This window comes from Bufo bufo, chromosome 5 (genome assembly GCF_905171765.1).
Source record: "Bufo bufo chromosome 5, aBufBuf1.1, whole genome shotgun sequence".
NCBI lineage: Eukaryota > Metazoa > Chordata > Amphibia > Anura > Bufonidae > Bufo > Bufo bufo.
In genome coordinates this window covers 484,320,055-484,334,083 of record NC_053393.1, presented here as the reverse complement: position 1 = coordinate 484,334,083, position 14,029 = coordinate 484,320,055, and the positions used below count along the sequence as shown (strand labels likewise).

Here is a 14,029-nt window from a genome sequence, read left to right as displayed (position 1 = left end):
CTATATTTTTATATATATATATATATATATATATATATAAAAAACGAATGATGAGGCAGCACTTCCAGTATGAGGTGAACGGGTGAGGAACCCCAACTTTATTCAAGCGACGTTTCGGCCTGCTCAATGAGGCCTTTCTCAAGCTACATAACAGTGCATATGACAGGGTATAAATACATCCCCCAATCAGTACAATTCAATTACAATCAGTGGTTAGGCGTGACTACAAACCAGTCACGTGATCATTAACCATTTAAACACATGACATAGGTGTATAGTAAACATTCTCATGTTGTGAGCATACAAACATTTCATAAGTGATCTATGATGCCAAAATAAATAATATAGCGAGATAAATCTCTGTGTATCCATTACATTTAAATAGAATATGCATCTCTCTCCATTTAATATGTGATTACCCATATCGAACACTGTGCAAAACGTGTTAGGTACATACAGGGTTAAAAACATATGTTGCTGGTACAGCCGTACCTTAACACAGATTAAAAACATCAGGACGGAGCTCAGCATACTTGAGTTCTTGGAACCGGCCGGCATTGGCGTCCCCTCGTCGGCGATGCGCATGCGCCGAGCCCGACGTCATTGGCCACGCCCCCCGATACAGCCGCGCTCACACGTGACAGCTCCATGGACCGCAGCGTCATCCCCTGGAGCGCACCGCAGGGAAAACAGCTGAAAGGGGAGGGAGGTCAAGGCATGTGACTCAGCGTCAGACGCATAGCACTTGGGGGTGGGCCGAAGTGACCATGGTGATGTAAACAGTACGGAGACTAGCGGGCATACGCACCATAACTAGGACCCTTATATAAGCACATAGTCCAGATCCCAATACACCTATAGGTACATTTAGTCAGCTCAGCGGGTAGGCGATCTAGCTCTGCCAGCGCACCCAGAGCGACCGCCCAATTCACACTGGCCTTCCCCAATGCACCTTATTAATGTGTGGTTACGATGGGACACACCTCCCATCTACCTACACCTATAGCACTGATGTGTGTAGGAAAACTCCACCAGCTCCCAGTGTGTGGCTAGTGAAATCACACCCCATCAGTACCAATAAGAGAACTATCAGATATCAATAATTAAAAAATGCTTCATGCCAGTGATCCAGGTCATCAGTCGCAGTCCCGCAAGTCTCCACACAATGGTCACTATCACGCTCTGGTATCCAAGGTCATTAGGCGGCTCCATCCAGTACATAGACAAAGGCTCATCAAGATCATCAAAAGTCATCTAGAATGAATGAAAAATTGTATCAATATACATTGTTTATTTAATCAGACACATTAGCACTGTTATATGTCTCCCACACCAGACAGAGTGGTCAAGGACCCCCACGTCGGCGTGCGCTGCACCTATCCATCACCCACATAATTCCCATCTACATTCCGCATTAAGGCCGTCGGGCTTCAGTGTCCGTAACCTATGTATCCACATAATCTCACGTTGCTTAAGTAGTCTTTCCCTGTTACCTCCCCGTTTGAGTGGGGGGATATGATCTATCACCCTGAACTTGAGATCTTTCTCACCGTGACCTGCCTCAATGAAGTGCTTGGGCACGGGAAGGTCTCTCCTTTTTTGCCTAATCGAGTACCTGTGATAGTTCATTCTCGTCTTGACCTCACAAGTGGTCTCCCCCACATAAAAGAGATTGCAGGGGCAAGACAAGAGATAAATCACGAATGAACTATCACAGGTCAAGAAATGCCGTATTTCAAATTCCTTCTTCATTATTGGGTGTGTGAATTGCTCACCTTTTAGCATATAGCTACAGTTTACGCAACCTAAACATGGGTAGCATCCGTATTTCTTACGACCTAAATAGGTCTGGATAGGGGTTTTACCCCCTGTCACCTCAGCTTTAACTAGCTTATCTCTTAGGCTCGGTGCTCGCCTATAGGACATCAGAGGAGGTACGGAGAATTCTTTAACCTTTTTAAAGTTGCTGTACAGTATTGGCCAGTGCTTTTTGATAGCGTCTGCTACCTGATAGCTACCCTCCGTGAAAGTTGAGATGAACGGCACTCTAATCTGTTTGTTAATGTCTTTCGGGGTCCTTGATTCCAGTTCATCCCGCTGTCTCTGAACTAGTCTTCTAGGATATCCCCTATTGACAAACTTGTCCGCCATTTGCGACAATCTCGTGTCACGTGTCTTGGGGTCTTTAACAATACGTTGTACACGGAGAAACTGGCTCCGCGGCAAGGTTTTAACCATGGACCGTGGGTGACAGCTCTCGAACTTCAACAACTTGTTGCAGTCCGTCGGCTTAGTGTATAAGTCGGTCACAAGTATCGTACCTTGTTTGATCACCATGGTATCCAAAAATTGGACCTGCTCGGTGGAGTATGTTAGAGTAAACTGTATATCTGGGTCTATTGTATTCAAAAAAGTGTGGAAATCGGCCAACTCACTTTCAGTGCCGTCCCAGATGACAAAGACATCGTCTATGTATCTCCACCACCCCCGCACAAGGCTGAAGTGGTGGGACACATAGACGTGCTCAGCCTCCAGGCCCGACATGAAGATGTTGGCGTAAGTCGGCGCCATATTCGAACCCATAGCGGTTCCCCGCTGTTGTAAAAAATAACCATCCTGAAAAGCAAAATAATTGTACCTCAAAACTACACCGAGCAGGTCCAATATGAACTCTCTACATTCATCAGTATACTGGGTGGAAACCAGACACTTCCTGACTGCCTCTACACCCCTATCATGATTTATAGAGGTGTAGAGGCTCACCACATCGAAGGAGACCAGCAGGATCCTATCCGTCACTTCCACCTCAGCAATCCTGTTAAGGAAGTCACCTGTGTCACGTATGTAGGATCTAGCTCCTACAGCAAACACTCTCAGTATTTTATCCAGGAAGATGGCTACATTAGAGAACACAGACTCCCTCCCGGAGACAATGGGTCTCCCCGGGGGGTTCTGTAAACTCTTATGAATTTTAGGTAACACATACATCAATGGTGTTTTGGGGTGTGTTATCAATAGATACTTGTAAAGAGCTTCATCGATCAAACCTCCTACTTTAGCTCTATCAAGTATATTAGTGATAACCTTCATCACCTCAAATTTAGGGTCATGATTCAGCTGTCTATACACCAGCGGGTCTCCCAGCTGCCTCTGTATCTCTGAGACGTACCATTGGGTGTCCATCACAACAACGGCACCCCCCTTGTCGGCCGGTTTGACCGTGAGGGAGCCGTTGTTGCAAAGTTCACCCAATGCACGTATCTCGGCTGACTTCATATTAGGGTGCTTGAGCCCCCTTTCAGACATTGAGTCTTTCAGATGCTCAATATCCACCCTCACTGCATTAATAAATGCGTCTATGGCCGGACTCTTAATCTGCGGTGTGAAGTCACTCTTGGCGTGTAGGCCCACACCCCGAAGAGAGAGTTCACAACCGTGCTCAGTGTCGCCACCAGTCGCATGCTGATCATTCTCAGAAAACCACACTTTCAGCTTGATGCTTCTAAAAAATTTTTGCAGATCTACTTCAAGCTGATACCAATCAACTCCCACTGCAGGGCAAAATGTTAACCCCTTAGATAGGAGCTCTGTTTGTGCATCAGTCAAAACATGGGAAGAAATATTTACCACTATGGATTCCTTTTCCTTAGTGGCCGATTCCTTACATTCCGTTGTTCTTTTTCTCCATTTGTATTGTCTCTGTCCACCACGTCTGGTCCTTTTGGATCCATGGCAGGACCTAAAAAATCATCTCCATGTCGCTGTGTAGTAAGTGTGGCTCCATCTTCATTTGTAGATGCCATTCTCCTCCTAGGGTTGGTGTAACTTTTTTTATTATTGTTGGCACTGGGGTTACCATAATAGGGTTGTCTTCTTTGGCCTTTTGGATCTTGCCAGGTATACACATTACCACGTCGGTAATCCTCCTCATCACGCAACCATTTGCGCCGTTTGATAGCCTCCTGTTCTCTCCTGAATTTCTCCAGATAAGCAGAGCAGTTAGTCAGATAGGTATCATAGTCCTGTATAGGGAGGGCCTCTTTAAGCTTGTTGACAGCTTTATCAAGATGCTCCCGTACACTGCCCAATTTAAATTTATATATATACACTGCTCCAAAAAATAAAGGGAACACTTAAACAACACAATGTAACTCCAAGTCAATCACACTTCTGTGAAATCAAAATGTCCACTTAGGAAGCAACACTGAGTGACAATCAATTTCACATGCTGTTGTGCAAATGGGATAGACAACAGGTGGAAATTATAGGCAATTAGCAAGACACCCCCAATAAAGGGGTGGTTCTGCAGGTGGTGACCACAGACCACTTCTCAGTTCCTATGCTTCCTGGCTGATGTTTTGGTCACTTTTGAATGCTGGCGGTGCTTTCACTCTAGTGGTAGCATGAGACGGAGTCTACAACCCACACAAGTGGCTCAGGTAGTGCAGCTTATCCAGGATGGCACATCAATGCGAGCTGTGGCAAGAAGGTTTGCTGTGTCTGTCAGCGTAGTGTCCAGAGCATGGAGGCGCTACCAGGAGACAGGCCAGTACATCAGGAGACGTAGAGGAGGCTGTAGGAGGGCAACAACCAAGCATCAGGACCGCTACCTCCGCCTTTGTGCAAGGAGGAACAGGCGGAGCACTGCCAGAGCCCTGCAAAATGACCTCCAGCAGGCCACAAATGTGCATGTGTCTGCTCAAATGGTCAGAAACAGACTCCATGAGGGTGATATGAGGGCCCGACGTCCACAGGTGGGGGTTGTGCTTACAGCCCAACACCGTGCAGGACGTTTGGCATTTGCCAGAGAACACCAAGATTGGCAAATTTGCCACTGGCGCCCTGTGCTCTTCACAGATGAAAGCAGGTTCACACTGAGCACATGTGACACAGTCTGGAGACACCGTGGAGAACGTTCTGCTGCCTGCAACATCCTCCAGCATGACCGGTTTGGCATTGGGTCAGTAATGGTGTGGGGTGGCATTTCTTAGGAGGGCCGCACAGCCGTCCATGTGCTCGCCAGAGGTAGCCTGACTGCCATTAGGTACCGAGATGAGATCCTCAGACCCCTTGTGAGACCATATGCTGATGCGGTTGGCCCTGCGTTCCTCCTAATGCAAGACAATGCTAGACCTCATGTGGCTGGAGTGTGTCAGCAGTTCCTGCAAGACGAAGGCATTGATGCTATGGACTGGCCCGCCCGTTCCCCAGACCTGAATCCAATTGAGCACATCTGGGACATCATGTCTCGCTCTATCCACCAACGTCACGTTGCACCACAGACTGTCCAGGAGTTGGTAGATGCTTTAGTCCAGGTCTGGGAGGAGATCCCTCAGGAGACTGTCCGCCACCTCATCAGGAGCATGCACAGGCGTTGTAGGGAGGTCATACAGGCACGTGGAGGCCACACACACTACTGAGCCTCATTTTGACTTGTTTTAAGGACATTACATCAAAGTTGGATCAGCCTGTAGTGTGTTTTTCCACTTCAATTTTGAGTGTGACTCCAAATCCAGACCTCTATGGGTTGAAAAATTTGATTTCCATTTTTTTTTTTGTGTGATTTTGTTGTCAGCACATTCAACTATGTAAAGAACAAAGTATTTCAGAAGAATATTTAATTAACTCAGATCTAGGATGTGTTATTTTTGTGTTCCCTTTTTTTTTTGAGCAGTGTATATATGTGCTTTCCAAAAATCTTCAAAAAATTATATAATTTATCAAGAATGCAAAGATTGTTCGCAATAATTTATTACACGCACTTTAAAAAGGATTCAGATCCAGGATGCTGGTTTGGAAACAGTACAATATTTTTGTGTGGCAAGCTCTTTTAAATGCAACATTACACCCATTGTTTTATATAGTGGCCTGAAGAAGTACATGGTCCATATACGAAAAGTTTTGTCTGCACTATTACTTAAATCTGCACTTCTGACACGAGAATCAACCCTATTAAAACCAGGCATGCTGCCTAGTAGGCCTAATCATGGTGAGTGTAGTGACACCTCTGTTGCTGCAATTGGATGTTCCTTTGCAGAGAAATTCATAATTTATTATTTCAAGGTGCTTGTTTCACCGAGGATCACGCCTACCCCCTTCACTTCCTTCTCTCCCCCATTAACACTACCTCTCCTCCATTGAATGACTGGGCCAGGCATCCTCACTGTTCGGACGCCTGGCCCTAAAATCTTGTGCATGCTGTGGCGATAATACAATTGGTGCATGCATAGTTTGGATCTCGGAGTGGAGAAAGCTGAACAAGATCAGCTGCGCATGCAGGGCCGGCGCTACCATAAGGCAGACCAAGCGGCTCCCTTAGGGCGTGCCCTGCTCAGGGCGGAAGAATGAATAAATGGCTTTTTTTTTTTTCAGCACTTACTTGTGCTGCAGCGCCGCCACCGTCAGTGAACCCGCCCGCCCCCATCCTGCGTGTGCCGGACGGCGGCCGCGGCGCTCGTCGTAGTCAGGGCAACAGTACACAACAGAAAGTTTCACAGATAGGCATTCATTAGGCTCAGGCTGCTTCAAGTCACCTGCACAGGGGGCGTGACTGGTGTGAGAGCGGCGCCGCGGCGGTGGGTAGCGCAGGTACCATAGGCGAGGCTCGAGCTGACTGATTGTGTCTGAGTTAGACAGACACAGGCAGTCGCGCCCGCCAGTAAGATTAGATCAGATGATTCAGATCAGAGTCAGACGCACACTGGCACTCTGGAAGCCAGCAGCAGCAGGAGACGTGGTCAGGACAGGACAGGTCAGGACTTGTTAGGGTAGGTCTGAATTGAATTTTGAATGTTATTTTATAATAATTAATATGAGATCATTTGATTTAAAACTAATTCAAAATGATGAGATGAGCGTCCATAAGCGCAAAGCGCTAGGCTAGCGCACACACTGACTATCGCCAGAGCAGAGGCGCTCAGGCTTAGCACGGCATCAATGATGTGTTTAAAAAAATGTATTACACACCCCGCCAGCCCCCGTCAATATTAATGATTGTTGTTTTGTAATAAATTTTTTTAAACACATAATTGATGCCGTGCTAAGCCTGAGCGCCTCTGCTCTGGCGCTAGTTTGTGTGACCATGACATGATGGAGGGAGGGCCGGGGGGACAATGTAAATATCTGTACTCTGAGTATGTCACTGTATGTGACATGGGAATGGGGCCAGGCCGCCAGGAAGGGTCGGCCGGGGGGGGGGGAAATGATGTGCCATGGGGGAGGGTAAAATGTGACACAATAGGGGGTAATGATGTGATCATGGATGGGGACAGAGCCGTCCGGGCGGGGGAGAAATGTGACACAATAGCCTATTGTGTGTCACATTTCTCCTCCCCCCCATGGCACATCATTCCCACCCCCCCGCCCGGATGGCCCTGGCCCCATCCATGATCACATCATTAGGGGGTAATGATGTGATCATGGATGGGGCCAGGGCCGTCCGGGCGGGGGGGGGGGAATGATGTGCCATGGGGGGGAGGGGAAGAAATGTGACACAATAGGGGGTAATGATGTGATCATGGATGTGGCCAGAGCTGTCCGGGCGGAGGGGTAATGATGTGATCATGGATGGGGCTAGGGCCATCCGGGCAGGGGGGGTAATGATGTGATCATGGATGGGGCCAGGGCCGTCCGGGTGCGGGGGGGGAGGGGCGCCAAAATGTAGCTTCGCATGTGTTGGCAAAAATCCTTGCACCGGCCCTGTGCGCATGTGCCTATAGTACTCTCGACAGTGCACTCACAAGATTTCAGGGCCAGGCATCAGAACAGTTAGGATGCCTGGCACTGTCAATCAGTGGTAGAGAGGAGGAAGTGAAGCAGTGATCAGAAGCATTTGGCCCACCCCTCGGTGCTCCAGGCACCTCATGAGAATAGTAATGTAAACATTTTTCTGCAAAAATATATCCAGACGGGTAGTTGCATTAACCAGGATCAACCCTACCAGGCATTATGCCCGGACTAATGATGACTGATCCTCTTCAAATAGCAATTGTCATCTAACGCTATCCTGTTTGTGGAGATATATCTGTCCATGGTATTGCACTAGTTAGAATAGATCCATCCAACTACAAGAAGGCTGCTCCTATATTAAATGAGATTTTTAGAAGTTGAATAAAAAAAAAAAAAAAAAAAGTTCCTTCATTTCTGAGGTATCATTTATAATTGTATTCTACTCTTAGGAAATCAAGTTTCTTATAAATAAACAATTTTTCTTCAGGGATCCAGGAGCAAAGTTGTTAATTAAAGATTATTTGCAGCCACACCAATTGGCTTTTATTTATTTCTGCTGCTTTATTTATGTTACATAATTGAGAATTTGCCACCATTATTTGCCTGTGATAGGAATGATGACAATTATTTCACACTTAATGTTTTCTTTTCGTTGCTTGTTTTCCACTTGAGAACATTAAACTTTATTTACTGGTTGTTTCAGAATCCCAAAGGAACATCTAGCCTGTTATTTGCTCCAGCTCAAAAATTTGAGATACCTTCAAATGTCCTACCTAAACCTCTAGTTGAGAAACCTCCACAAGAGTCAGAACGCGAACTTGAAAAAAAGACTTTACTGGCAGCTTTAAAAACCTACTTGGCACAAAAGGCACAAAAAGCACAAAAAGCGGTGTCTCAAAATCCTGATAACAGAAATCTGAATGGGAAGGCGTCATTTACTTCGTTATATTCCAATAAACACCGTACACCACAACTTGGTAAACTTGATGGAGGGCTTCCTAAAGATGATGAAAAGGATGGTTATCAGATAAAATCTTTTCTTCCAAGACAAAGAGCTCGAGTCTTGTCAAGGCCAACTCTTGGAGCACTGATTTATAAATACACTTCTCACCAGGAAGACCCAAAGGACCCGTTAAATGCGATGGATGGTAATATATGTTTAATTTCAGCCATTTTTAACTTATAGTACACTGGGCAACTTTTAATAGAAAATAAACTTTAGTCTTACATGGAATCATTTACTCTATTTTTTATGGTTCTGGTCCTTCATATCTATAATAGCTTTGTTTTGATGATCATGTATATAGTGCTTTTGTTTTTTGCTAGATAATTTAATTTTCAGATGATGCAACCAAATTCTGTCTGTTTATTTATCTACTGTATCTCTGTCTATCGAAAATCCATTTAGAGGGTTGAATGTCACTATTTGAACAAGGGTAATTAAATAAATTCATGTTACCCTTGACCTTTTGGAGTATTGTTATCCATTAGATATCGATCTAATAAAATATATCTATCTACTGTATTTTTTGCTCCATTTGACTAACCATCATCAATTAACTAAATAAACTGAGTCCCATGTAGTGTAAAATCTGCCTAGATTGTTCTGAAATTATTGATCCATAGACCTAGAAAGCCAGCATTTTGATGACAGATGCTCTTGAAGTAATCTCATGTGTGCCCTCTCTTTCACTCAGAAACATTTATCCAGAACGTTGTGAAGGAGCTTGGCAAACATAAATTTAACTTTGATCATCTCAACCCGAAAGAGCTGGATGAACTGGCCGATGTTATAGCTGATACCCTTCAGATTGTTGATGCAGATCAAGTGGAGCCTCGTAAAATTGAGACTGAAGGAGGAAGAGAAGCTAAAAGGGTGGAACCCTATGAATCTGAGGAACATGACGAGGACCGAGAGATTAATCAAACTTCTCAAGGTATGAAAATTGTGAATAGTATAGACAAATGATGTTTAACCCTTTAAGGATGCAACTTATTTTATCCTTCAGAACTCAGTGATTTTTTTCATTTTTTTTATTGCTTTCTGTCAATGTTACAGTATGAGAGCTTATTTTTTGTGAGACAAGTATTATTTAAAGTAATTATCCAGGTAAAAAATGATGATGACCTATACTCAGAAAAAGGCTCTAAGCCGAAACGTTACATCTGAAATAAATCTTCACTTCAGGACTTGCTGTCTCCATCCATTTTTTTTTTCTATTTTGCGGATCATCTGATCAATGTGGGGAACCTTACCACTTCCCTGGAGACGTGCACCCATCATTCACTAAACTAGGCGTGCTGTCCTCCCTCCTTTTTTCCTATCCTCAGGATAGATCATCGTTATCACTTCACGGTCACAGTACTCCCGCCAATCAGCTGTTATAGGGAACTTGGGTCCCCGGTGCTTCAGCAAGTTACATGCTCTCACCCTAGTCCATTGCTGCAGTTCAGAGGAAAACGGGTTTTAATCCATATGCTGACTAGGCCTTTGGTGTACTGAGCGTGGGAACACTCGGTGCATCCCAGCTCTCTCCTTTGCTGGCCTTTCCCCCTTCAAGTTGATTGACATGTCCAGGAGTCTGAATCATCATGTCACCTGACCTTTTCAATCAACTTGATGGGGTAGTAGCCAAAAAACCATAGTAGAAAAGCTGAGATGCACTGAGTGTCTCGACCCCACCCTCAGTGCTCGGAAGACTTAATTAGCATATGCATTAAAACATGTATTTCTCTGAATAGTAGCAACGGATTGGAGTGGAGAGGACGCAAGTCCTTTGCTCAGGCATTGTATTTGAGCTGATAGATTTTAATAAAACTAGGTACACAAATTACTGGATTAAAAAGGTTATAACGATTATGACCATTAAACCTATGCATACTGCGTATACTGCGTACACTAGGTGAGATGTATTATAGCTGCTTTCACACCCATACTCCGGAATATTTCCGGATTATCAGGTCCAGAGATTTACTCGAATTGGCCTTTCACACATGTAGCAATCACCCAGGAGATGTTCCATGTCAAGTGCATTCTCACTACAGAGGAAATGTTCCAGGTCCCTAGGCAAGGGGCAGGAACTAATGAGAGGTCATAAACACTTATTTAAGCCACATTCTTATCAGTAAGATAAATATTGAGCTTTAACGAGTGTGTATAGTGTGAGAGAGCAGAGATAAGGAACCCGTCTGCTCCCTAGACGGTAAAGCCCAAAAAAATCCACCGGCAGCTAGTAGAGCATGTCAGTTCTGTACAAAAAAGGTTTCCATATCTAATATATAAAGCTGAGTGTGTGTATGTATGTCCGATAAAAGGATTCTGCACTGTCACATTTACAATTACGAAATTTGGCACACAGGTACATCAGGTGTCCGGGAAGGTTTTAGACCAGGTCTCAGCTCTCTACGACATACCGTTCCTGAGATATTCCCCAAAAATGCATTAGCCAATAGAAGCTTGGTCACATGACCCTTATCAGCCAATAGAAGCTTGCAGGCCGTTAGCCTCCACATACACAGTTTTACTCCAGGTTTCCATGACAAACCATTTTTCTTCACTGCTGTAGGTCAGCTTTACAGGAAATCTGTCACCAGGATAATCGTTATTGAAGTAAAGCCATGGCCTAATAGCACTTAGTACCTTATTTCAAGATGTGCCTCTGTTCCAGCAATAGATGTTTTTATCCTCTGAAATTCCAGTTTATTTGGTATGCAAATGAGTCAGTAAGGTGCCCAGAGGGGCGTCACTCTTGCAGGAAGGAGCCCAGACACACCCCTGCCACAAAATGTCCACCCTCAAGAGACAAACTTAAAACCCCGCCCCCAGGTCCCACTAAGCCACGCCCCGATCTGGTTAGGCCATGCCCCTCCCACTCCTCAGCCGACAGGGGTTGAAAAAATGAAATTAAAAATCAACTTCTGTCAGCTGCAGGGGTGGGAGGGATGGTGACTTTCTTCCTGCAGCTCACACTCAGACAGCACAGTGCTGCTGTCTGAGAGTGAGCTGTTCAAAAGGACATCCTTGTGTCCGTCCAGGCCCTGCGCCAGATGGAGGACAGGGAGTCTGTCCTAAAACTGGACCTCTGGCCACCCTAGGGGAAGGCTGCTGTGGAGTTCACAGTTAAAAGGATGGTCCGCTATAGAGGTCAGTGTTAAGGGGCATTTTGCTGAAAAGGCCACTGTTAAGGGGGAGGGCTCCTGTGGAGGTCACTGTCAAGGGGGTGGTGTGCTGTGAAACTCACTGTTAAAGGGGAAGGCTGCTGTAAAGGTCAAAGTTAAGGGGGTGGGCTACTGGGGAGGTCCAATTTTATGGGACGGGGCACTGGGGGGGGGGGGGGTCAGTTTTAAGGGGGGGGGGGGTGTGGAGGTCACTGTTAAGGGGGCAGGGTGCTGTAGATGTCACTGTTATAGTGTAAAGTGTTGATATCTTTTAACGACACACACAAACATGAAATTAAATAGATTAAATATACCCGAGCGAAGCCGGGTCCTTCATCTAATTTTTAATAAAGACCAATTGAAAAAAATGATTTTTAGCTCAAAATAAGTACAATGAAATAATTTAAAAACATTGCCCCCAAAGCTGTACATAGCCCTTAACAATCCAAATGCATGCTAATCATAAATTGGACACTACATAAAATAACTTAGGCGCAACATTCTGGCTCAGAATAAATCTTAATCTGTCCGGGTATTGAGACATATAGGAGTTGAAAGAATATCTGTGATCTATAATACAGTATGTTAGCACTTATGTTCTTTATTAGAAATGAGCAAATCAAATTTGATGAAGTGGAATTCGATCCGAATTTCAGGAAAAATTTGATTCGCACCAAATCCGAATTTCCTCACCCTTCGTAGTAGAGAATCGCATTTTTTCCTAAAATGCTTGCTGCACGTGTTAGGACACGGAGCAAGGAACTCTGGGAACGAGAGATCACCCACAATGCCATGCATGCAGCCAATCAGCAGCCAGGCAGCCCTGTGATGTCACAGTCCTATAAATAGCCTCAGCCATCTTGGATTCTGCCATTCACCAGTGTACTTAGTGCAGGGAGAGACATCAGCAGGTGCTAGGGACAGTGCTAGGAAAGACTTTAAAACTTTTATTTTGCTGTATAGAAGTTCAGGAAAAAGGTAGGGAGGAATCATTCCACAGTATTAAAGCAGAACAGGGTTCAATAGGGTAGTTTACAGCCTGGGTAATAGGAACAATCCTATTACACCTTGCTGCACTGACTGCGGATCCAAATTGCCATTATACAGCTCTGTAAGTGCTGTTTGATAAAGCCATTAACAGGGTTTATTGCAAGGAAATATTTTTACGTCTTATTTGCCCTAGTGCGGTTCAGTTATATGTTCTAATGCCTTTTTTGGCTTGTATTAGTTGGAAAAAAGGGCTTATTAGCCGTTGTGTGGTGAAGTAAGAAAATTACAGCCCTTTTTGGCTTGTATTAGTGGCAAAAAAATATATATTATTTGCAGTTCAGCTGTGCAAGCCCTTTTTGGCGTGTATCAGTGGCAAAATATATACACTGCTCAAAAAAATAAAGGGAACACAAAAATAACACATCCTAGATCTGAATTAATTAAATAAATATTCTTCTGAAATACTTTGTTCTTTACATAGTTGAATGTGCTGACAACAAAATCACACAAAAATAAAAAAATTGAAACCGAATTTTTCAACCCATGGAGGTCTGGATTTGGAGTCACACTCAAAATTTAAAGTGGAAAAACACACTACAGGCTTATCCAACTTTAATGTAATGTCCTTAAAACAAGTCAAAATGAGGCTCAGTAGTGTGTGTGGCCTCCGCGTGCCTGTATGACCTCCCTACAACGCCTGTGCATGCTCCTGATGAGGTGGCGGACGGTCTCCTGAGGGATCTCCTCCCAGACCTGGACTAAAGCATCTGCCAACTCATGGACAGTCTGTGGTGCAACTTGACGTTGGTGGATAGAGCGAGACATGATGTCCCAGATGTGCTCAATTGGATTCAGGTCTGGGGAACGGGCGGGCCAGTCCATAGCATCAATGCCTTTGTCTTGCAGGAACTGCTGACACACTCCAGCCACATGAGGTCTAGCATTGTCTTGCATTAGGAGGAACCCAGGGCCAACCGCACCAGCATATGGTCTCACAAGGGGTCTGAGGATCTCATCTCGGTACCTAATGGCAGTCAGGCTACCTCTGGCGAGCACATGGACGGCTGTGCGGCCCTCCAAAGAAATACCACCCCACACCATTACTGACCCAATGCCAAACCGGTCATGCTGGAGGATGTTGCAGGCAGCAGAA

The 14,029-nt window shown here is 44.9% G+C and overlaps 1 protein-coding gene across 1 annotated transcript in view; it reads left to right on the top strand.

Annotated features, from left to right (window-relative positions):
• PTPRN2 (protein tyrosine phosphatase receptor type N2) overlaps positions 1 to 14,029 on the top strand; it is a 1,243,324-nt gene that overhangs the window by 381,927 nt on the left and 847,368 nt on the right. Inside the window, exons 6-7 of the mRNA XM_040434195.1 lie at positions 8,432 to 8,876; positions 9,426 to 9,665. Coding sequence (XP_040290129.1) covers positions 8,432 to 8,876; positions 9,426 to 9,665 — 685 coding nt within the window. The remainder of the gene's footprint in view (positions 1 to 8,431; positions 8,877 to 9,425; positions 9,666 to 14,029) is intronic.